This window comes from Motacilla alba, chromosome 26, assembly GCF_015832195.1.
Source record: "Motacilla alba alba isolate MOTALB_02 chromosome 26, Motacilla_alba_V1.0_pri, whole genome shotgun sequence".
Taxonomy (NCBI): domain Eukaryota; kingdom Metazoa; phylum Chordata; class Aves; order Passeriformes; family Motacillidae; genus Motacilla; species Motacilla alba.
The window spans coordinates 1,717,138-1,739,140 of NC_052041.1; the positions used below are offsets into that span (position 1 = coordinate 1,717,138).

General features: G+C 60.6%; 2 protein-coding genes across 8 annotated transcripts in view; both read left to right on the top strand.

The window, feature by feature from the left end:
* Positions 1 to 1,500: 1,500 nt before the first annotated feature.
* Positions 1,501 to 10,393, top strand: CSF1 (colony stimulating factor 1). 5 transcript variants are annotated; one of them, XM_038162704.1, is made up of 9 exons: positions 1,501 to 2,229; positions 3,466 to 3,594; positions 5,347 to 5,409; positions 5,689 to 5,868; positions 6,436 to 6,613; positions 8,147 to 8,274; positions 8,492 to 8,547; positions 8,636 to 8,688; positions 8,987 to 10,393. In XM_038162704.1, the coding sequence occupies exons 1-8, from the start codon at positions 2,209 to 2,211 to the stop codon at positions 8,685 to 8,687; spliced, it is 807 nt and encodes a 268-aa protein (XP_038018632.1). In that variant the 5' UTR covers positions 1,501 to 2,208; the 3' UTR covers position 8,688; positions 8,987 to 10,393. The 5 variants fall into 5 exon arrangements, with proteins under 5 accessions (XP_038018632.1, XP_038018630.1, XP_038018631.1 ...); XM_038162702.1 differs by having other exon boundaries at positions 1,505 to 2,229; positions 7,457 to 8,274; XM_038162703.1 differs by lacking the exon at positions 1,501 to 2,229 and adding an exon at positions 3,127 to 3,176 and having other exon boundaries at positions 7,457 to 8,274.
* A 3,947-nt stretch (positions 10,394 to 14,340) lies between these two features.
* Positions 14,341 to 22,003, top strand: part of AHCYL1 (adenosylhomocysteinase like 1) — a 28,867-nt gene continuing 21,204 nt past the window's right edge. Inside the window, exon 1 of one of the 3 annotated variants that reach the window (XM_038162488.1) lies at positions 14,341 to 14,634. In XM_038162488.1, coding sequence (XP_038018416.1) covers positions 14,605 to 14,634 — 30 coding nt within the window. In that variant the 5' untranslated portion in view covers positions 14,341 to 14,604. Of the gene's footprint in view, positions 14,635 to 18,060; positions 18,331 to 22,003 lie in introns of those variants that run through there. The other 2 variants (XM_038162487.1, XM_038162489.1) reach the window with 2 other exon arrangements.

Below are 22,003 nucleotides of genomic sequence, written 5' to 3' on the forward strand. Positions count from 1 at the left end.
CCCGCAGCAGCTTCTGCAACCCCAGCAGGGTTTCCGGCCCCCGGAGCAGATCCCGCTCCGTCGATGCTCGGATGTGGTGGCTGTCACCCACACGCGGCCCCGTTGTCACCATCTCCTGCTGCAGCCGCGTCCCGCTGTGTGTGCGGAGCAGTTTGCTTTCGGTTTCCCGTCAGCGCCGAGCGCTGGCACTGCCATGGATCACCTCGTGGCCACTAATCACTCCCAGTCGCCTGCAAAACAACCAGGCAGCGAAGAGGAAAATGCCAAAGCTGGGAATAGGGCTGGTTGTACGGCTCTGCTGGCCCCGGATCCAGCCCCTCACCGATCCCTGGGCACCGATCTATCCAGGGATCTGTCTGCACCTGTGCAAATGGATCTGCTTGTGCACATGGGGATCCATCTGTGCACAAATGGACCCAGCCATGCACTCGTGGATCCAGCCATGCACACGAGGATGCGTTCATGCACACATGGATCCATCCATGCAAACGTGCATCTGTCCATGCTAACACAGATCTCTCCATGCCAACATGGGTCCAGCCATGCAAACACGGGTCTGTCCATGCCAACATGGATCCGTCCATGCCAGCATGGATCTGTCCATGCCGGCATGAATCTGTCCATGCCAACATGGATCCAGCGATGCAAACACAGATCTGTCCATGCAAACATGGATCTGTCCATGCCAACATGGATCTGTCCGTGCTCTTGTGGACCCATCCATGCACTCAGGTCTGTCTGTGCTCATGTGGCCCCATCCATGCTCTCGGATTTGTCCGTGTCTGAGCAGATCTATCATGCACACATATGCATGTCCATGTGTCCGTGCACACCCTTGCTGATGCATCCATCCCTGCATGTTCTCATGGGTGTCCATTGTATGTGCATGTGTGTCTGTGTGTCTGTGTCAGTGTGTCTGTGTCTGTCTGTGTGTGCATGTGAGTGTCTGTGTCTGTCTGTATGTATGTATCTGTGTGTCTGTGTGTGCATGTGAGTGTCTGTGTCTGTATGTCTGTGTGTGTCTGTGTGTCTGTGTGTGCATGTGTGTGTCTGTGTGTCTCTGTGTGCATGTGAGTGTCTGTGTCTGTCTGTCTGTGTGTGTCTGTGTGTCTCTGTATGCATGTGAGTGTCTGTGTCTGTCTGTCTGTGTGTCTGTGTCTGTGTGTGTCTGTGTGTCTCTGTGTGCATGTGTCTGTGTCTGTGTGTCTGTGTCTGTGTGTCTGTGTGTGTCTGTGTCTGTCTGTCTGTGTGTGTCTGTGTGTCTGTGTGTCTGTGTGTGTCTGTGTGTGCATGTGTCTGTGTCTGTCTGTCTGTGTGTCTGTGTGTCTGTGTGTGTGTGTGTGCATGTGAGTGTCTGTGTGTGTCTGTGTGTGTCTGTGTGTCTGTGTCTGTGTGTCTGTGTGTGCATGTGAGTGTCTGTGTCTGTCTGTGTGTCTGTGTGTGCATGTGAGTGTCTGTGTCTGTCTGTGTGTGTCTGTGTGCCCAGGGATGAGCAAGCACACACACGTGCAAGGCCCAGAGCTCTGTGTGTGCTCTGAGGGGTGTCCCTGCACACCCAGGGGGGTTTGTGTGTCTGTTCACATGTTCACGAGTGCCCGGGGTGGCCATACCCATACACGGGGGTGTGTGAGCACACACACGTTCTGAGGGTGTGTGCGGGCATGCACAGCTGTGTGTGTGCACACGCGTGTGCCAGCCCCGAGGCTGCGTGTGTGCCCACGGCTACCGGTGCCCGGGGTGACCGTGGCCATCCGGGGCTGGCGTCTGTCCCTGGCACATCTGTGCAGATGTGTGCGTGCGCCCGGGTGAGCTCCCACACGCGTGTTTGTGATAACGGGGGCTCACACACGCGGCGCCCCGGGCCGAGCCGTGCCGAGCTGATCCCGTTCCGGGAAAGCCGAGCCAACCCGAGCGGTTCCAGCCCGACCCCAGCGGTTCCGATCGGACCCGAGAGGTTCTGCTCGGACCCCAGCGGCGCACGTGGGACCCAGCAGTGCCGCCCGGTGCCGCCCGGTGCCCTCCCGGTGCTGGCCCGGCCCGGGCCCCGCGGGGGCTGGCCGCCCGCCAATGCTTTCTCATAAACCACATGCTGCCGCGGCGCTATAAAGGGGAGCGCGGCCGCGGCGGCGGCTCAGCCCGGCCCCGCTCGGCCCCGCCGCTGCCGCCGTCTCGCCCGCTCCGCCCGGCCCCGGTCCCACGGCAGCCCCCATGCCCCGCCTCGGAGCCAAGGTACGGCGGCCCCTCCCGCTCCCCGCGGCCGCGGAGACCCCCCCAGCCCAACCCGGCGCCCGCTGCCACCTGCGCGGGGTCCCCGCGGGAGCGGCGGCCCCGGGTGTCCCCTGCCCCCGTGGTGGGTCCCCTCCTCGGGGGGTCCCGGCTCCCGGCGGGCGGTGCTCCAGCCCCGCCTCGGTCGGCTGCGGCAGCCCCGGATCCGCGGCGTGAAGCCGCGGCTCCAGCCCCGCTTCGCGGTTCCCGGTTCCCGCCTCCAGCCCCGTCACGATTCCCAGACCCCGCGTGGGGAGGCCCCGGCTCCAGCCCCGGCCCCGGCCCCGTTCCCGGCGGGGGGATGCTGCAGCCCCGGCTCCATTCCCGGACCTGCGCGATGAGGCTCCAACCCCCGGCCCGGCTCCAGCCCCGGAGCCGCGGGGTGAAGCCCCGTCCCGGTCCCCGGCTCCAGCCCCGTTCCCGGCTCCAGCCCCGTCCCCAGCCCGTTCCCGGCGGGGTGAGGTTCCCTTCAGCCGTGGCCACATCTCGGCGGTGGCCCGGGCGGCATCTTGGAGTTTCACAAGAGGGGAGGATTCCTGGATATCATCCAAGGGAATTTCCCCCCCACCCATCACCCAGACACCCTCTCCCTGCCGGTGCCCCGGGAGACGGGGGCGCGCACCCACCCGAGGCCCCCCTCCACCCCCACCCCGGGAGTCTTGGCGCTGGGACAAGCCCCGTTTCTCACCGAGGTCCCGCCACGGATCGGGGCCTCCTCGCTTCTTTGCAGGGGGATTGGGAGGGAAATTTGGGACGAGGCCAGAGCTGCTGCATGGAAAGAGCCCGGCGGGTGCAGCTGGGGGGGTCTGGAGGGTGGGAAGAGGATTTTTGGGGATGGGTGGGTCAGTGTGTCAGATGGGCTCTGGAGAGCCAGGGCGGAGGAGGAGATTTGCAGGAGAGACGGAGAAATGGTGCGGGAGAGAGGAGAGGGGCTGGATCGGGAATGTGGAGGTGGCAACAGCCACATCCAGGCTTGTGTCACCGGGCCTTGGGAAATTCCCTGCTGACCTGGAGCTCCTAAAAATAGCAGGATGGGGATAGGCACGGGGTTGGAGGACCACAGTGGGATTATCCTGCTGGACCGTGGCCAAGTCCCGGCTACCACAGAGGTGGTCACGCTGGGGGGTGGTGGAGAGGGGCAGGGGGCTTGGCGTGCGTGTGGGTTATCCCTGCTTCAAGCTCTTCCCGTGTCGTGCTCAGGTGTGCCTGCTCCGCTGCTCCCTGCTGTCGTCCCTCCTCCTCCTCCTGCTCCGCGTCCATGAGACGGAGCAGAACAGCTACTGCGAGCAGATCATCACGGAGAGGCACCTAGCCGAGCTGGAGGAGCTGGTGAGTGCCCCCCCCGGGCTGTGCCGTGGGATGGGGGCTCATTTGGGGCCAGACGGGTGCAAAGCAGCTATTTTTAGTGCTGAAAGGAGGAAACGGGGCGATGTTCAGCTCTCCTAGCGAAGTGATGGTACCCAGGAGCTGAGCATCTCTGGCCACAAGGGACAAGTGGGCACCGGGGGTGACAGATGTCGTGTCTCTGTCATGGGTGGCCATGGAAAAGTGACGCCAGTAGGAACGAGAGAAGACGGAGGCAGGAGCGGGGCCGGGAAGGGGACAGGAGTGCGGCTGGATGGGCGCAGGGGCGCTGGGGAAGCGGCGCAGGGGCCGGCGCTGCGGGCTGCGGTGCTTTCTGGGCGGCTGCGCAGGGGTTAAGCAGAGGAATCCGGCTGCATTCCTGAGTCCAGCTGCTTGCCTGGAAGCTGGGCTGGCAACGGGGCTGTGGGTGGGTGGCAGGCAGCGAGGGGGGCCCGGCCGGGCCGTGGAGCCGCCCGGGCTGGGCGATGGGGCCGTCATCCCGCGCAGCCCGTGGGCAGCTCTGGCTGCTGGCGGCCGCCCCGCAGCACGGCCTTTCCGGCCCCATCGGAGGCAGCTGCCGGGGCCCTATCTCTCTCTCCGTGGCCCTTGGCTCACCTCCGAGCGGGGAATCACGCGGATGTTCAGGGGAGAAGCGGGAATCGGGGGCACGCAGGGATTTGCAGGGTTGTCGCAGATTAAATTCTGCCTGCAGCGAGAGGGGTGTGCGGGCGAGGGACGGGAGCGGCGCCTCCGAGTCCCCGAGAGCCGCGCTCCGAGCTCGGTGTAACCGCCGCGTCCGGGCGCGCTTCACCTCTTCCTCTTTAACCACCGAGCTGCGGGGCCAGCAGCGCCCCGGGCGAGCTCGGCTTCCTCTGCCCGAGCCCTCTCCGCACAGCACATCCCCGGAGCCTTTGCTCTCCGCGCAGGGATTAAAATTGGGTGCGCGGCTGTGGGAGGAAGGGGACGGAGCAGGTTTGAATGGAAGATGTGGTTTTCCTGCTGGGGATTGCAGCCCTCTCCTCGCTGATGGAGGAGCTGGCCCTCGCTCCAGCGCCCGCAGGATAATGGAGCAATTGTTTCCGGGACGGCATCCCGGGCTAGGAGGAGAATTGCCGGCCGGCAATTCTGCCAGCCCTCGCCCTCCCAGCCTGGGATGGCAGCCCGGAGGGCGAGCGTTTGGTTGGGGTGGGTTTTTTCTCCCATTGGAAAGGGTCGTGGCACGGGCGGCCGGCAGCGCTGCGTGTGGGACCCCGGCGCTGTGTGATCGCGGAGAATGTGTGACCCTGGTGTCACGGCCGCCTCCTGCATGGCAGGATGCTCTTTTGCAGCCTGGATTTAGAGGAGAGAATGGTGCGGGAGAGACCCGGGGAGAATTAAGCAGCGCTGGGCTCTGCTGTGGTGCTGGCAGGAAGAGGAGGAGGAGGAGGAGGAGGAAGAGAGGCGGGGTGGGGGCAGGCAGGGAAAGGCAGGAGAAGGTCTGTGAGTTGGGAAGTACAACATCCTGGTGGGAGCAGGAATCCTGAGCTCACTCCTGCCACTGTATCAACCTTAGGGATGTGCCTGTGTGAGGAGGAGGGGTGTGGGATGCGATGAAGCAGGAATGGGAGCAACATCCTCCTAGCCCTGTGGATTTGGGGGTCCCAGGCACCCCATGCCCGGAGCATGGCATATCTGGGGCTGCTCAGCCCCTGCGCTGTCCCTGGGGATGTGGGGTGACATCCTGCTTTGTCCTTCCAGGCTGACACCCAGATGCAGCACCCGGGCAGGGTCTCCTTCAAGTTCATTGACAAGAAGCAGTTGGTGAGTGGCTTCTTGCTGGGGACAGTAGGGGACAGGCAGCAGGGCTGGCTGGGGCATGGTGGGAGGTCCCCAGATCCCCACTCTCCCCTCTCATCTCCCTTTGCAGGAGACAGCCCAGGAGGGACCCATCCTGCTTGGCCAGGTGGCTTCCAAGTCCCACTTGGGAACCCTGTGGAATTGTAGAAAGGCATTTTGTGCCTCTGTGCCTCGGTTTCCCCCAGGCAGAGTGGGACGCCCATCCGGTAACCGCTGTCACTTTTTGTCACTGTGTCCTTGCAGAATGACTCCATCTGCTATGTGAAAGCCGCCTTTCCCCTGATGGGCAAGATCCTGAAGAAAACAGAGTTCAAGGAGAACTCGTCCAATGCCCAGAAGATGAAGATGGTGCGCAGCATGTACGACAGCATTGATGAGAACGTGGACCCCTGCATCAGGGAGGAGGATGATGAGGAGAGAATGGTACAGTGACCCCAGCCTTGTGGGGCTTTGGGCCTGGGTCCTCATCCTGGGGTGAAATGGGGTGTGCAGAGCATGCTGGGGTGAAATGGGGTGTCCAGAGTGTCCTGGGGTGAAATGGGGTGTGCAGAGCACTCTGGGGTGAAATGGGGTGTCCAGAGCACTCTGGGGTGAAATGGGGTGTGCAGAGTGTCCTGGGGTGAAATGGGATGTACAGTGTCCTGGGGTGAAACGGGGTGTCCAGAGTGTCCTGGGGTGAAATGGGGTGTCCAGAGCACTCTGGGGTGAAATGGGGTGTGCAGAGTGTCCTGGGGTGAAATGGGGTGTGCAGAGCATGCTGGGGTGAAATGGGGTGTGCAGAGTGTCCTGGGGTGAAATGGGGTGTACAGAGTGTCCTGGGGTGAAATGGGGTGTGCAGAGTGTCCTGGGGTGGGTGTGTGGGCAGGGCTGTGGAGCAGAGCAGAGCTGGCGTGTGCATGGAGCCAAGTCCTGCCTCGGGAGCACTGTGGGATCTGTGGGGGTGACACTGGGTGGCCATGGAGCTGATGCTGAGCCTGGTGCTTCCTCCAGCTCTCACAGATGTGCTTCAAGGAGTTCACCACGTCCCCCTACGAGATGCTGGTGCTGGTGAAGGATTTCTTCCAGGAAATCAAGCGTCTGCTGCAGGACCAAAAGACTTTTGAGAAGGATTGCAGCCGAGTCTATCGCAGGGTGTGCCTGGTACCCAAGAAGTCTGGATCCTCACCAGGTGAGATGCCAAGGCTTGGCCTCTGCCCAGTAAATCTGTGCCAGTCTGGGGGGCTTGGGCTCGCCTGCATGGAGCACCTTAAGAGTCGTGTGTCTGTGGGTGTGGCACGTGTCCACCTTGGCCCCTTTCCTGTGTCAGCGAGCTCTGCATCAGTGTCGGGGGAGAAGGGGCTGGCTGCCATTTGAAGGTGGGATTTGGGCTAAATCCTGCTGGAGCAAGGCAAGGGAGAGATGCTGAGGGGGACCAAGGAGGCATCAGGCTTGGCTCTGTCTCAAAGCCCCGATGCCGGGTGGAGCAAAACACGGAGAAATGGAGGGACTGCTGTGCCACCAACACGCTGCATGACCTTGGCTGTGTCACTTCAGCTGCCTCGTGCCTCAGTTTCCCCTGGCCAAGCCTTCGGGGAGAGTGTTGCTGCCGGGGTGGAAGAGCCCTGTGTTGCCGTCCGCGCTTCTGCGAGCGCCCGTGCTGTGTTTGCATGGAGGAGATGTCCCACTGTCACCCCCGTGTCGGAGCTGTGCCATGTCCTTGTGCCGTGGGGACCTTAAACGTGGCTCTCTGGCTCCTGCAAGTTGTGAATAACCTGCTGTCACCAGCTCAGGGGACCCGGTGACTCGGGTTTGCTTCATCCCACCCGCTGCTCGTCACCCTCACGCTGCCCTGCCTGCTCCTGCCTGTTCCCCGCCTCCCCCTTGCTCTCCCATTTTTTGAGGGGCTGTTTGACCCGCTCGCCCGGGGCTGCGGGGAGGGACGGGGACAGCGCCCCCGACCTCAGATCTGCTGCCTGTGCCCCTCTTGGAGGCTGGTGACCCCACGGCTCTCTCTTCTCTCTCCTTCTTTCAGGTGTGGGGACAGATCCTGACTGCAATTGCCTGTCCCCTGCCCTCCCTTCTGCCACCCAGCCCTCCCTCTCTGCTGCCGCTGGCAGGGACACGGCACCCGCTAGCACCCGGGTCCCTTCCAGCCTCCTCCATGCCACCCTCGCTGACTTAGAGGCCCCAGCTCAGCCCCCCAGTAGCACGGACGGGGGATCAGGGACCGAGGAGGTCCTGGGCGCCGGGCTAGGTGACACAGCGCTGGCGTTGGCCCCCGGGATGAAGCAGACAGCTCCAGGCAGCAGTGCCGAAGCCCTCCAGGATCCGGCGGGGATGCTGAGCCTGGCACCGGGTGACATCCCCGTGCTCCGTGGGGATGGAGAGCTGGTGCAGTGGGGCACCGGCCCCCTGCCGCAGGATCCAGGCCAGCAGTGGGGAGGCTCCGTCCTCCCGGAGCAGCCCGGCGGGCTCAGGACCACCCCTCGGACAGCATCGCCCAGCGCAGGCTCGGCGGGCGGCGCCGCCAGGATCCGTCCCGCGGCCGCGGCCGAGCCCGTCACGCAGCTCCGCTTCTCCAGGATGGCCCCGGAGCTGCGGGCCCCGAGCGGCCCCAGGGACAGGGCGAGGGCGTGGGGCTGGGGGCTCAGCCGGCTGCGGGACCCCGAGGATGGCGGCGGGGCCGGGCCCAGCTTTGACTCTGGCTTTGTTCTGGGCGCAGAGCAGCGCAGGAAGGAGCCGCCCGCCAGGGAGGGCCGCCGGGAGCCCCTCATCTACATTACGGTGGCCAGTGTGGTGGCCGTCCTGCTGGCCACGGGAGGGCTGCTCTTCTACAAGTATAAATCCAGGGTAAGACCCCCTACCTCGTCTCCTCCCCGGGCGCCAAGGTTCTCTCCTGCCTCAGTTTCCCCACTTGTCTCTTGGCCGGTGTGGGTTGAGGCCCATTTTCCCCATAATTTTGAGACTGGTGGTGTTGAGCGTGGTGGGAGGATGTTATTTGGGAGGTTTGCCACCCTGCCGCTGCAGCCTCCACTTCCCCAGGGCTCATTCCCCTCCCTCCATACAGGTCCTGGAGCGGCCGCTGGAGGATGGAGGCTGCGACCCCGAGGAGCCGGAGAGGAGGTGGGTGTGGCAGCATCCTGCGTGGGGGGACTCCGGGGACCCCCACCCTGGGCGAGCCTGCTCTAAACCGCCCGTCTTTCTGTCACAGGGCGCTGCAGGGAGCAAGGGAATGTTCAGAGCTGGAGACTCAGGATCTCTGAGGTGATCAGCGGCTGGGTGGGACCTTGAAGGGCTCCGGTCCGAGCCGTGAGGACAATATTGTGTCCCTGGTTGGTGCTGACCTTGGCCATGGGCAGGGAAGTTCTGTGTGGGAAGACACGGACAGGAGCAGGTCTGCGCCCCAGCGCTGCCAGCATGCGGTTTCGCAGCTCGTTAATCCATTACTGGCACTTTCTTAATATACATAGTATTTTTTCCTGTGGTTTTCGTGTGTTTCTCCCCACGCTGCCCTCCCTGGCAGAGCCCCAGCTCCTGCTCATCTCTCTCCTCCTTTTCCCAGGGCCCCAGGCAGGATGTGAAGCTGCTCGGGGGACGGATGCGGACGGAAGGAGGGTTGGCACGCGCCGGCCTCACCGCGACCCCACCGTGACGCTGACACTCCCTCTTCCCTTGCCCCGTGCCGGTGGCCAGAGACTGCAAAAAACTCCCTGGCAGGGACAGAAGGATGGCGGGATGTGCCCTGAGTGGGACCCCCGGGCGCCGGGAGGCGAAGGGCTGGAACCATGCCTGCGGCTCTGCGGGACGGCAGCGGCGGCTGGAGCGATGCTGAGCAGGACCACGGAGGTGCTGGATGTGGGTGATGGACGCTGATCCCACTTGGACGCGGCCAGAGCTGGGTGAAGACGGATGGGATCGGCTCCCCAAATCCTCTGGCTCTTGTCCCATCCCAGCAGAGTGGGTTTGGAGCAGCACCCATCGCCCCCTTCGCCCTGCCTTTCCTGAGGCTTCAACTGGAGCATCCTGAATTCTGGGGGGGCCAGTCCTGAGACCCCCAGCCCTGACTTGCGACTCAAACCCTCACACTGTGAATATTTAAAGCCCACCCGTGCCCGTGTCCCTGCACGGGGCTGGATTTGAGGTGACCCTTGGCACCATCCCAGTCCCTCCCCATCCTCCTGTCGTTAGGGCTTATTTTTATTTGTTAGTAGAGTGGATGAAAGTCTTTATCCTGCACAAAGTGCTCTGGGGGGGCCGTGTGTCCCTCCCGGGGTCCTCACCACGAGCTGGCCTCGCTGGGATTCCATTTCTTTGGTGACTGCGCTTTGGAGAAGGGAATGGGGCTGGGAAGGATGGGATCCACGGGGGTGGAAGAGCTGGAACTGCCCCAGCTGGGCACCCTGGGGCTTCTAGGCACAGCCCCACTCCCGCCTTTGGGAAGAGCCTGGTTTGGGATGCACCAGCCCTGGAGATGCCCCAAAACCCAACGGCTCCCTCCAGCCCCGGGTGAAGCGTGGCCCACGCTGCTCTGGGAGTTTCAAGCATTATTTTTATATGAAGGATGAAAATATGGACAAACCCAACTGTTTTTAAAGAAAGCATCACTATTAATTTGGGGTTATATATATATATATATATATATATATATATATATATATGTGTGTGTGTGCGTGTGTATTTATGACTGGCAGAAGGAGGGGGTTCCTGGGCAAGGGACTGGTGTAAATCAGGATAAAAGCCCTGATGCAGCAGGAAGTCTGGGGCCAAACTCCTGGTGGTGTAAGTCACCAGTTTACACTGTGGAGGAGCTGCTCCTGGGGGAGAAAACTTGCCTTTACCCATGTTGGATTTATTTTGCCTTTTTTTTTTGTTGTTGTTGTTGTTTGGTTGGGGCTTTTTGTTGGTTTTGGGATGGGTTTGGTTTTTTTATACAATGAAATCCTGAAATATTTTATACAAAGGCATTTAAAAGTCTATTTAAAGAAAATAATGGAAAACAACTTGTATATTTAATATTATTAATAAACAGAGAGGTGTAGCTCGGTGTAAGTCTGGGATACAAAGGGGGGACTGGAGCTTGTGGCTCCCCTGTCCAGCCCTGGGGTCCCTGAGGGGGTGGCTGGGGCTGACTCCTGGTGGTGTTACCCTGACCTGCTTCCCTGTGGATGCACGTGGGAGTTCATGGCCACTGGAATGAGGGCAGAGGGATTCATCTGCCCTTCCTGCCCCAGCTCCACTGGCATTGCTGAGACCTCCAGGCACTGGCTCTGGAGCCGGGGGCCCCCCAAAATCTGTGTGAACGGTTGGGAAGCAGCTGTTTAAAGCAAACACACTTGAGGCAAAGTTTCCTGGAGCACTTTGCTTCGAGTGACAGCCCTGGAAGAGGCATTTCCTCCCCCCGCCACTCCCCCTGCTTCCCTTCCTTCTTTCCAGGAGCAGGGGAGCCCCCCATCCTGCTCCCCCTGCGCACATCCAGCATCTCCAGGGGATGCCAGGGGGCTCCCACCTCACCCTGGGTCCCTACCAGCCCATGGGCTGTGCAGGGTGAATGCCCCCATCGCTCACCCAAGGGGGTGGCAAGGGCAGGAGGGGACTGGGGAGCGTTCTGTGAGTGCCGGGGCTGAGCCGCTGCCTTGTTTGCTGACAAACAGGATTCCTCGAGGGGAGCTGACTCAGCCCAGCCCTTCCTCTCCCCAGCAGCAGCCGGGGGTTTCCCAGGTCCACATCCCCTTCCCAGGGAAGTGGGACCTATATATATCCTGCTGGCTCCGTGCCACGGTCATTATGGTCGCATTTGGGGGGTGTTTGAGGCCGGAGGCTGCTCTTAGGGGTGGGCACCGTGCCCGGGTTTGGGGGGGCTGAGGGCAGCGAGTCCCTGGCCTGCTCCAGGGTGCTCCAGGATGCTGCAGGATGCTCCAGGCAGCTCCAGAGCTGTGCAGGAGAGGGTGGCTGGAGCTGGATGACGGCAGCTTGAAGCTGTGGCAGAGCTGGGGGGCAGAGCTGGGGGCAGAGCTAGGGGCAGAGCTGGGAGCATCCCGGGCTGCTGGGGGGTGTGAGGAGCACCCTCCCCACCCCCTCTGTACTCACACCCCACAGTCCCTCGTCCCTGACTTTTCCTGGCTGTTCTGTGTGCTGTAAAAGCACCTGGAAAATGCAGGCAGAAAGCCGAACTCTGTCTCCCTGCCCTCGGGTTCGGGCCAGGAGGGTCCCTCTGCTCCTCATGTTCCCAGCTGGGGCCTTTTCCCCAGCCTGTGTGGGAGCAGGATGTGATTCCTTCCACCCCCAGCCCCTGCAATGTGGGGAGCAAACCTGCTCTCAGCCCCCCACTCAGGAACCCCATGGGGCCACATCCCTGTCCCTCCTTGTAGGGGAGGGTAGAAAAGACCCCCCTATCCCGGGATTGAGGGGGGCACGGAGGGTGGGGGCAGCCGGGGGTCCCTCCTGGGGTCCCAAATGGGGGTTGGCACGGCAAAAAGGTGTTTTGATGGCATGAGAGCAGGGGGTTTGGGGGAAAAGGTGGGTGGTGGGAGGGGAAAGCATCAGCAAGAGGCTCCCGGGATCTGAAGCACGGCTGGCACGGAGCGACACAGATTACGGTCACCAGCACCCAGCCCGGGGGTCCTGGGCGTCCCCACACCCCTGCTGCTCGTGGCGTCGGCAGGGCTGGGACATCTCGGGCTCATCCTGCAGCCCTGAAACCTCCCAAGCACTCGGAGACCCCCCCAGATGTGTGAGCCCCCTGGCAGCAGCCCCCAGAGAGCTGTGCCCAGCGCGGGGAGCCTCCCCAGCGCGCCGCGGGCACCGCAGAGCTGCTGACGGGGCAGAAGCGGCGGAAAGGCCCCGGGGCCGCGGCTCCCGGGGCACGGCGGCTCCGGGACAGGGGTTTGGCCGAGGAGCTGCTGCAGCATTTAGGTGGCCAGAGGCCGTTTTGTGGGCAGACAAAGTGATTTTGGTTAAAAACCGTTATCTGCTCTTTCCCCTGGGGTTTTAACCCACACGCTGATGTTTTCCCAGCTTGCATTTTAAGGGAACACCCTCGGGGAAGCGAAGGAGGAGCAGGGCTCGACCCCGACCCCTCCCAGCTGCCTGGGGGGCGTTTGGGGATGGGGTCGGGGTGGCCCGCGATCGGAGCCTGTCCGCCTGTCCTGGAATGTCCCCAGAGCCCGTGTCGAGACTCTGCGGAGCCGGGCACCGCGGTCCGGGATGCGGATGGGGCCCCTCGGTGTCCCTGGCCCCGGGGACAGGCTGGGGACAGGCTGGGGACAGGCTGGCTGCGACCCTCCCAGGAATGCAGGAGCCGGCAGAGCCCGCTGCAGGAGGGCGAGGAGGAGGAGTGGGGGAGGAAGCCCCGGCCAGGTTCAGCACCCCCAAAAAGTGCTCAGCACCCCCACGCCGGGCTGGGCGTGTGGGCGGGTGACTGCGGGGACGCGGCGGCTCCGCTCCGCTCGTTAATGGCCGATGAGACCGGCAGGGCACTGCCCCGACCCCGAGCGGCCGCGGAGCCGGGCCAGCACGGCCGAGCCGGCCCGGGGCCCGGGATGGGCACCGCGGGGGTCAACACAGCTGGGGTGGGCACCCACACATCTGGGATGGACACACATCTGGGATGGGCACCGCGGGGGTCAACACAGCTGGGGTGGGCACCCACACATCTGGGATGGACACACACCTGGGATGGACACACACACACACCTGGGATGGGCACACACCTGGGATGGACACCCACACATCTGGGATGGACACACACCTGGGGTGGGCACACATCTGGGATGGACACACATCTGGGGTGGACACCCACAGCCCTGGGGCTGGACACACATCTGGGATGGACACACACCTGGGATGGACACACACACACACCTGGGATGGGCACACACCTGGGATGGGCACCGCGGGGGTTAACACAGCTGGGATGGGCACCCACACATCTGGGACAGGACACACACCTGGGGGTGGGCACCCACACATCTGGGACAGAACACACACCTGGGATGGGCACACACACCTGGGATGGTCACACACCTGGGATGGACACGCACCTGGGATGGACACCCACACATATGGGGCTGGACACACTCCTTGATATTTTATTTTTTCACCGATTTAGTTTTACCCCTGTTTTATTCAAACTATTTTCCTGTTTAAGAATGTTTTTCCTTCTGCTTTACTTCTTCTCTGAAACAACACAAATATTTTTTACCCTGAAAACCCTAATTCTTTATCTTCAGCTTTAATTTCCCAATTAATGAATCAATTAATTAATGTAACATTTAGTTTCTGTATTTATTTAGAAAAAAATATAAACATTTATATAATATAATAATTAAATATATATAATTCAGTTATTCAACATACAAATTTATGCATAATTTATAAATGCATAAAAGGAATTTATACAAATTTTGTCATTTTATAATAACTTTTAAATGTAAATATATAACTTATACATATAAATAGAAATAAACATATTTTTAAACATTTACATACTATTTATAATATTTATAATAGTTATAATAGTTATAATATTTATAATATTTCATTTATATGGTTGCTATCTAATATAAAATTGATGTTTTTTAGTATAAAATTAATGTTTATAATTATTTCATTTAGTCTAAGTAATTAATTTAATTAGTTTTAATGTTTACATATGATGCATCTTTTAAATTTATATATAAATTTATTGATGTAATTAGTGTAGTTAATTGGGATTTGGCCCGCGCGGAGCTTCCTGGCCACGCCCCAGTTTGGCCACGCCCCCACACTGTGACCGCGCCCACATCTGGCCCCGCCCCCCAGCGCCCTCCCCTCCTTGTCCGCCAGGGGGCGCCACCCCCGGGCCGCTCCCGCGGCGGCGCCGCTCGGCCTCAGCCGCCCGGCGGGTGCGCGGTGACGTCAGGGCGCGGTGACGTCGCGAGGCCCCGCCCCTGGCGCGGCGGCCGCAGACCCGCCGCAGGCAGCGCGCCGGCGGCAGCGAGGAGCGTGAGGGAGCGGCCGGGCCGAGCGACCGCAGCCCCCGCCGCGCTGCCCGCCCGCCCCGCCGGACCGTGTCCCCTCTCGACTCGCCGGCGGCCGCGGCCCGCCTCGCCTTCCCCGCCGCATCAGGATGTCGGTGCCGGAGCCCGCCGGCGGCGAGAGAAGCAGGCCAAGGAGGTGGAGGACGCCGAGAAATATTCCTTCATGGCCACCGTCACCAAGGCCCCCAAGAAGGTAGCGGGGGGAGCGGGGGATCAGATCTGTGTTCGGGGGAGCAGCCCCGGCTGTGGCGGGGGAGGACGCTCGGTTGGGGGGGAGGCAGCCCCCGGTTGCCGGCAGGAGCCCTCTGCTGCAGGGGCACAGCCTGTGGTGGGCGCAGGGAGCAGCTCCCGGCTGGGGGAGAGCAGCCCAGGGTTCGGGGGGAGAGCAGCCCGTGGTTCCGGGGGAGAGCAGCCCGTGGTTCTGGGGGAGAGCAGCCCGTGGTTCGGGGGGCAGAGCACCCTGTGGTTCCGGGGGAGAGCAGCCCGTGGTTCCGGGGGGCAGAGCAGCCCGTGGTTCCGGGGGGCAGAGCAGCCCGTGGTTCCGGGGGGCAGAGCAGCCCGTGGTTCCGGGGGGCAGAGCAGCCCGTGGTTCCGGGGGGCTGAGCACCCTGCTGGTTCCGGGGGGCAGAGCAGCCCGTGGTTCGGGGGGAGAGCCCCCCGGGGGGCAGAGCAGCCCGTGGTTCTGGGGGGGGCAGAGCAGCCGTGGTTCCGGGGGGCAGAGCAGCCCGTGGTTCCGGGGGGCAGAGCCCCGGGTCGGGGGGGAGCCCCGTGGTTCCGGGGGGCAGCCCCGGTTGGGGGGCAGAAGCCCGTGGGGGGGGTAGCAGCTCCCGCTGCGGGGCGAGCCTCTGGGGGCGGTTCGGGGGGCCCAGCCCCGGTTGGGGTGGGGGATGCAGCCTCCGGTTCGGGGCGGGAGCAGCTTTCAGCTGGGGGGAGAAATCCTCGGTTGTGGGGGGAACACGACCGTGACCTGGCTCTGGGAGGAGCAGCCCCACAGGTGGAGGTTTGTGCTGGGAAAGCTGGAACTGATCCAGTTTGATGGTAACTGGGAAGTGGGGCTTGTCCCCGTTCAGTGGCAGAGAGGGAGACTGGTACTGGCAAGGGGGCTGGTCCGGTCTGGGGGTGACAGGTCTGGGCCAAGGGGCTGCTGGCCCAGTTTGGGGTGGGAGGGAAGGACTTGGGTACTGGGGTATAACCCTGGCCTGCATGGGGGTGAGGGGGGAGTGGTACTTGCAGGGCAAGTTCTGGGGGGCTGGGGCCAGAGCAGGGGCCTCAGCTGTGGCATAGGAGTGCAGCAGGACAGGGTGACCCCGAGAAGAGTATGGGCAGGGTGGGCCCTTGTGTGGGACTGTGGGGTGACAGGGCTTTGTGGTGGGGACAAAGCACAGGGGACCTATTATATGGGAAGAGGCAGAAGCAGCATCCTGGAATCAGCTGTGGGTCAGAAGGGTGGCCGAGAGATTTCAGTGCTTTGAGTTTTTTGGGGACAGGGTTTCTGTTGGAGGTGTGGGTGGGAGCACCTTTGGGCTCAGGAAAGGGCTGCCGAGTCACCTCCGTACCCCTCCATCCTTGAAGGCCTCACGGGAGCTCTGAGATCTCCCATGCTGCTCCCACAACCCTGTGGGGTGCTCAGATGGCACCGAGGGTGGGCGAGCGCCAGTTTTGCCACTGCAGCTGGGTGCAGGACCCCAGTGACCTGGGGATCTGGCCCTGTGCTCTGGCTGAGTGCTGAACTTCCAGTGCTGTCAGGGAGGCAGATCCATGTGCCAAGCCCTGCACAGATCTGTGCAGCTGAACATTGTGTTCCCCTCGGGGCTGCAGCCGCCTGGAAGCGGTGGATGCGAAGGCGGAGCAGTCACAGAGAATGGGAACATCCTCGTTCTTCTCTCCCGTCTGCTCTGGCCACGGGTGGGACTGGGGAGCATCTGACCCTTGGGGAAGGTCAGCTGGATTTGAGGTGTCTTCTCTCCCAGGGAGCAGGGCTTGGAGACTAGGCCCTGTTTATCTGGGCTGTGGACATGGCCTGGAGGAACGAGCAGAGGAATGTGGGGCTGGGATCTGCCTCTTCCAGCAGTGGCTCAGCACAGCTCCAGCTCAGGAATTGTTTTTACCTTTTCATAACCATCATCTCTGTCAGAGAGAACGGCACGAGGCTGCTCCGAGGGGACAGCAGGCTGCTAATCCCAGAGCATCCCATGGAACCAAAATGCCTGTGGTAAAAGGCTTCGAGCATCCTCAGAGGCAGGTTTGCCATCCTCTCAGGGGGGTGAGGTGTTGTATCCCCAGAATTTTCTGCTGCAGACTGGGCTGTGCAGCATGAGGAGCCTTGGTTGGACTCGGTGGCTGCTGCAGCTTTTCCTGGCTGGGTGAGGATATTGAAGGTGCCCAGAGCGACACACGACATTTGAGGCTGATAACATCAGAGATGGGGAGCGAGCTGAGCTGAGCTCAGGGAACAAATCGCTCCGGGCTCCTGTTTTCCTTGCCTGGCTAGCTCCTGCAAATAGTGCTGGGGAACGGCAGAGGCCTTGGCAGGAGGATGAAAGACCAAGGGAGGGAGAATTGCTCTCCTGAGATAAGCTGTTGAGTGCCCCCAGCTCTGATGCCTCAGAACAGGATTGCAATTAAGCCATTAAAACGCCCTTCTGATTCCCTGCAAGTCAAAGTGGTTTTTGTGCCAGCTGCCCTGGACCTCCTGGCATGGTCAGAGGCCAGTGGAGATAGTGGAGAGATGATTTACCGGCATGGATGTGGGCAAGATAGCGCTGTGCTGCTGCAGCACGTCCCTCCTGGGATTTCGGGCTCCTTGAACTTTGCTGATGCAGTTTGTGTGAGGTGTTTGGAGATGGGGAGGGTGGGAATGTGGCCAAGCTCAGTGCAGGCTCTGTCTCTCTCTGTCAATGGCTTTTCAGAGGAGCCTTAACTTGTGCTGGAGCTTGGGGAAAGTGCCGGTGTGAGCCCACAGCATCCAGCCCAGGACCTGCAGGAGCATCTTGGATGCAGCTGGAAGCACGTTGGGCCCGTGGGTGCTGCGGAGAAGTTGGTGTCTCCTTGTTTGGGTCACCTGGAGCTGAGAGTCAGCCCCTGGCATTGCTGTTTCCTCTTGTCAGGGACTTGTTTAAGGTGAAAAAGTGAAACGAGCAGGAGGTAAGAGATTAAGAGATTAAATACGATCAACTCCAGGCTGAAGTAGGAGCTGACTCAGGGGAGGTGAAAGGAGGAATAGGGACCTTTTCCCCCAAGAGCTGGGATTTCCTTGCTCTGCCAGAGCTCCCTTTTTGTCTGTCAGCAAATGACCCCAGTTTGGTCCGAGTGAAGTGGTTCTTTGGCCAGGAGTGGTTTGCAGGCAGAGGTGAGCAAAGCTGAGTTTTGCACCTTCTCCAGCCGCTGCTGTGGTGTTGTTGGGGAAGGTTGGGAATGCTGAGGCTGGTGGCTTCCCCAGGTTTAGCGAACATGGATGTGGAGATGATGATGGCAGAGCTCAAGGGCAGGCTGTGCTCCTCCAGATCCCTGTGTGCCATCACTGCTGCGTCTGGGCATCTGCTCTCCTGCCTCCCTGGAGACTGCAGGTGCCCTTGGCAGCAGCCGCTTTCCCGATCCACGTCAGCCGGGCGGCGGAGCCTGAAACTCCCGGCGAGCCGAGCTGGGGGTGCCCTGGAGTGGGAAGGACACAGCGAGGGGCACCGTGCTTGCGGCAGGGCAGGGGGCTTGGCACGTGCTGTCCCTGTCTGTCACCTCACCCCGCTGTGTCCTCGTCCCGCTGGCATCGCTGTCTGCTGGGCTCCTCCACTCCCGGCTGCTGGCAGACAGATAGACGCTGCAGACAGATCTCTCTCCTGCAGCATCGCTGGCCTCTGAGATGGGCTGAAGGCTCCGGTTTGGTTCTGGGGAGGTGAGCTGGGGGGCATCTCCGTGCCCACGGAGCCGGTGCGGGCGCGTCGGGGCGGTGCTGGGCCCCTGCGGCTGCCGGCTCCGGCGGGACCCGCGCAGCCCGTGGCAGGGAATGCTAATGCACAGCGCTGCAGCTTTGCGGTAGCAGCGAGCCGGCTGCTGTGGGGGTGGCAGAGATGGAGCAGGGAGAAGCTGGGGAGAGGGGGATGGGGACTGTGGGGAGCTGCTGGCCCCTGGGGAGGGCTGGGTGTCCTCTCCAGAGCATCCTTCCCGCTGCTGCTGTCTGCAGTGGCCTGCGCACCGCTGACCTTGCTGCGGCCGCCTGCGTCCCTGCCCTGCACAGCCCGTTCCCAAAGACCTGTTCCTGCCCCACTTTGCTCTGTCGGGACTTATCCCAGGTCCCTGCTGCTCTGCCAGGCCGGGTGAAACCTTCCCCTTGGGGCTGTCAGGGGGATGAGACTGCCCTTGTTTGTCCTGACAGAGCTCCTGTAGCCATTCATTTTTCCTGTCCCTTTAATTTAATTCCTTAGAGTGGCTGCTCATAAATCCTCTGTGCCTTTGTGAGCCTGTCTGGGGCCATGGCTACCACCTCCTGTCCTGCTGTTCTGCAGCACCATGCACCTGGCTCTCATTCCTTTGCCCAGATCTTCAGTTCTTTGGTTCCTTGCTCTGTCATGGCAGCTTTTCCTTCTCACAATGAGGTGCCTGGGCTGGGATGAGTTGAACAGCTCATCGTCCTGTATGGATGTCCTGAGAGAGTCTGGCCTTCCCTGGGGTGCAGGAAAACCCTAATAACTGGGGAAAAAAAAGCTCAGGGGTGTTTGGAGTGGAGATGAATTACCAGGGCTTGGGGCAGCCAGGTCACTCCTGGTGCTGTGTTAAATGATAGAATCCTAATTTTTTCCTAAGTTGCTCTTAGGACCTTCCCAGTGTTTTGGAGGGTCTCCCCAATGTCCAGGGGTGAGGCTCGTACCAGTGCCCCAGCACTGGGCAAGGCCAGAAGACACTTAATTGAATTGTTGAGCCAGAGAGGGGGAAGACAGGAGGGTTTGGGGGTTTGATGGGCACAAACCATCTTCAAAATGATGTGCCAGAGCCTGTGGCTTTTGCTTTCCCCTTTTCTTGCTGCATCCCTGAAGGAGGCTGGGTTTCCACTCTTGTGTCAGTCCTCTGGAGATGGGAGAAGAGTTGCATATCCATTCTTCCCAGTCTTCAGAAGCATCTCGTGTCATCTTTTAATGGTGTGGAGGTGGAGACCACCCATCCTGGGAGCCCCCTTCCACGTGAGCTGCCCGGTCTGGAGCGTGGGAAGAGTGCTGGGGCAGCAGCACAGTGTTTTGTTGTGACCTTCCCTGAGATGCCGGGTTCTCTTCTGCTGGGGACTGGCCTACCACAACACTTTCTCTGGGAACAGTTTTCTCTGTGCTTTCCAGCCTGTGCAAATGTTGGAATGAGTTCCTGCACTCCCTCCTAGATGTTGAGGCTGGGGTATTTCACTCTGGAAATCGGGTTTTCAAGGTCAGGTTGGAGTTCATCCTTTGCAAGTGAGGATCCTGTCTGTGTTGCTCCTCTGAGGAGTTGGTGGGTGCCTCATCCCAGGTTTTGGAGCAGGAAATGTGTGGAACCTCAGCACTCAGCCTGAGGGATTTGCTTGTGCTTGGCTGTGTTTTTATCCCCCGGAGTTTCCTGCGAGTGACAGTGGCATTTGCAGAGGGCTCGTTATGTTTCCTGCTGAGCCCTTTGATCAGAGCTGCTTATCTGGGGCCTCTGGCTCACCTTCACTCAGCACACGGTGGTGACGTTCCAGGTGACCGTCCTGGGACCTGCTGGTGGCCCCAAGGGCCTGCAGTGGGAAGGACTTTGTGCCAGAACTTCTCCCAGAGTGAGACTCTGTGAGACTCAACAGGGGTTGAGTCTGTAAGGGGCTGGGAGAAGAGTCAGGGAGCCCCACCAAGGAGGAGCATCATGCTGACACCTCAGCAGGTTGTGTGGAAGCCCTTCCCAGGGCACTGGATAATTCCAGGGGCTTGGGCACCCTGAGCGCTGCTGGAATCCACTCTGCCCACATCATCCCTGCAGGCTTCCCTGGCACGGTTAACCCTTGGGTGCTCTGGGACATCTTGGTTGATGCCCAAAGGTGCAAAGAGGAAGCTGCTAGTTCGGAAATGGTTTGTTCGGAAGGACCTTGAAGATCACCCAGTTCCACCCCTGCCATTGCACACCCCTAATCCCAGTGCTGTTAATCAATTTTGGAAGCCCTCTCCACAGCCTCAGGTCGCGTACAGTGTTCTCTTGCAGGTCTGTGCCTTTCAGCACAGAAAGTTTAAAATTCTCAATGTCCAGGGTTCCAACAGGCAGGGACACTTTCCACTATCCCAGGTTGCTCCAAGCCCTGTCCTGGCCGTGGACACTCCCAGGGATGGGGCAGCCCCAGCTGCTCTGGGCCCCCTGTGCCAGGTCCTCCCCACTCTGAGAGGGAAGAATTTGGGCTGGTTTTTTGGCAGCTGCTCTCCCCCCATGGGTTCTGTGCCTCTGAGACAGCAGGATGCGGAAGCTGAGGCCAGTCCTGCCTTTTGGAGCTGCCCTCGTTGCCCTGTTGACTCGGGCTGCTTGAACTGTGAATTTTAATTACACTTTGGGATCAATACGGTGGCCTTGGTAACGAGCTTATTGCTGCTGCAGAATCTGTTTACTTCAGGTTGGTGACAGCCAAAGGACTGAGGTGGCCGAGGACATGATGTTCCAGCTCCTTGAACAGGCTGCATTGTAATTGGGGTGAGGCTCCCGCAGCCCTCAGAGCTGGGCGCAGCTTCCCCCTGGCTGCCCCCGCAGTCCTGGAGCTGCTGGCAGCGCCCGTTCCTGCCTGGCTGAGGAGCTGCCTGCGCTCAGGAGCCAGGGTTTGGGTGGGAGCTGCTGGAGCCTGGTTTATCTGTGTGCTGTGGGTGGAGGGGATCACTCCTTCTGGCCTTTTTCAGTGAGAAGAAGTGGGCCGCCTGGAAAAGGAAGCTCTTTGGGGCTTTGCCTTCCTGAAATTCATGTTTTAGTGTCTTCCTTCCAGATGAGGGTGAGGTTCAGCCTGTGTCTGCTGTTTTCTGCCTCTCCTCCTCTCACCTCCCAACAGGGAGCTCCAGATTTCACACATTCCTGCACTGTGGGGAGAGTTTTGCATCCAACCTGGGCATGTTTTGGAGCGAGAACATCTGGCTGATTCCTGTTGACCTTGGAGCTGTCAGCATCTTGCAGGCAGCACAGTGTCTCCTACATTACCTAACTCCTTCTCCAAATATTCTCTGAGCTTGCCATCTCCACAAGGAAATCACTTCCATCCCTCCTGCCTCCTTCAGAAGAAAGGGGCTTCATGGAATCAGTCCCGTTTGCAGCAGCAGGCTGCCTTTGCTCTGACACAAGTCTGATGTGTGTCCATCCTGGTGGTGATTCCTCTGACTCCTGAGCAGGAAGAGCCCATGCTGAAGCCTGAGGTTTTTCCTTCTTTGCCTCCCACCAGATGCATCAAAATCCAAGTAACTTCCAGGGCTGAAAAAATTCTATTGGTAAATGAGGAATGGGCAGCTGCAGTGGAAGTAGCACTGTGAGAGGCTTTGGGAGGGGCAGGGGGAGGATGGATTTCCAGTTTTCCAGAACAGCTGCTCCTGTTTCCCTGCTGATCCTGAGGA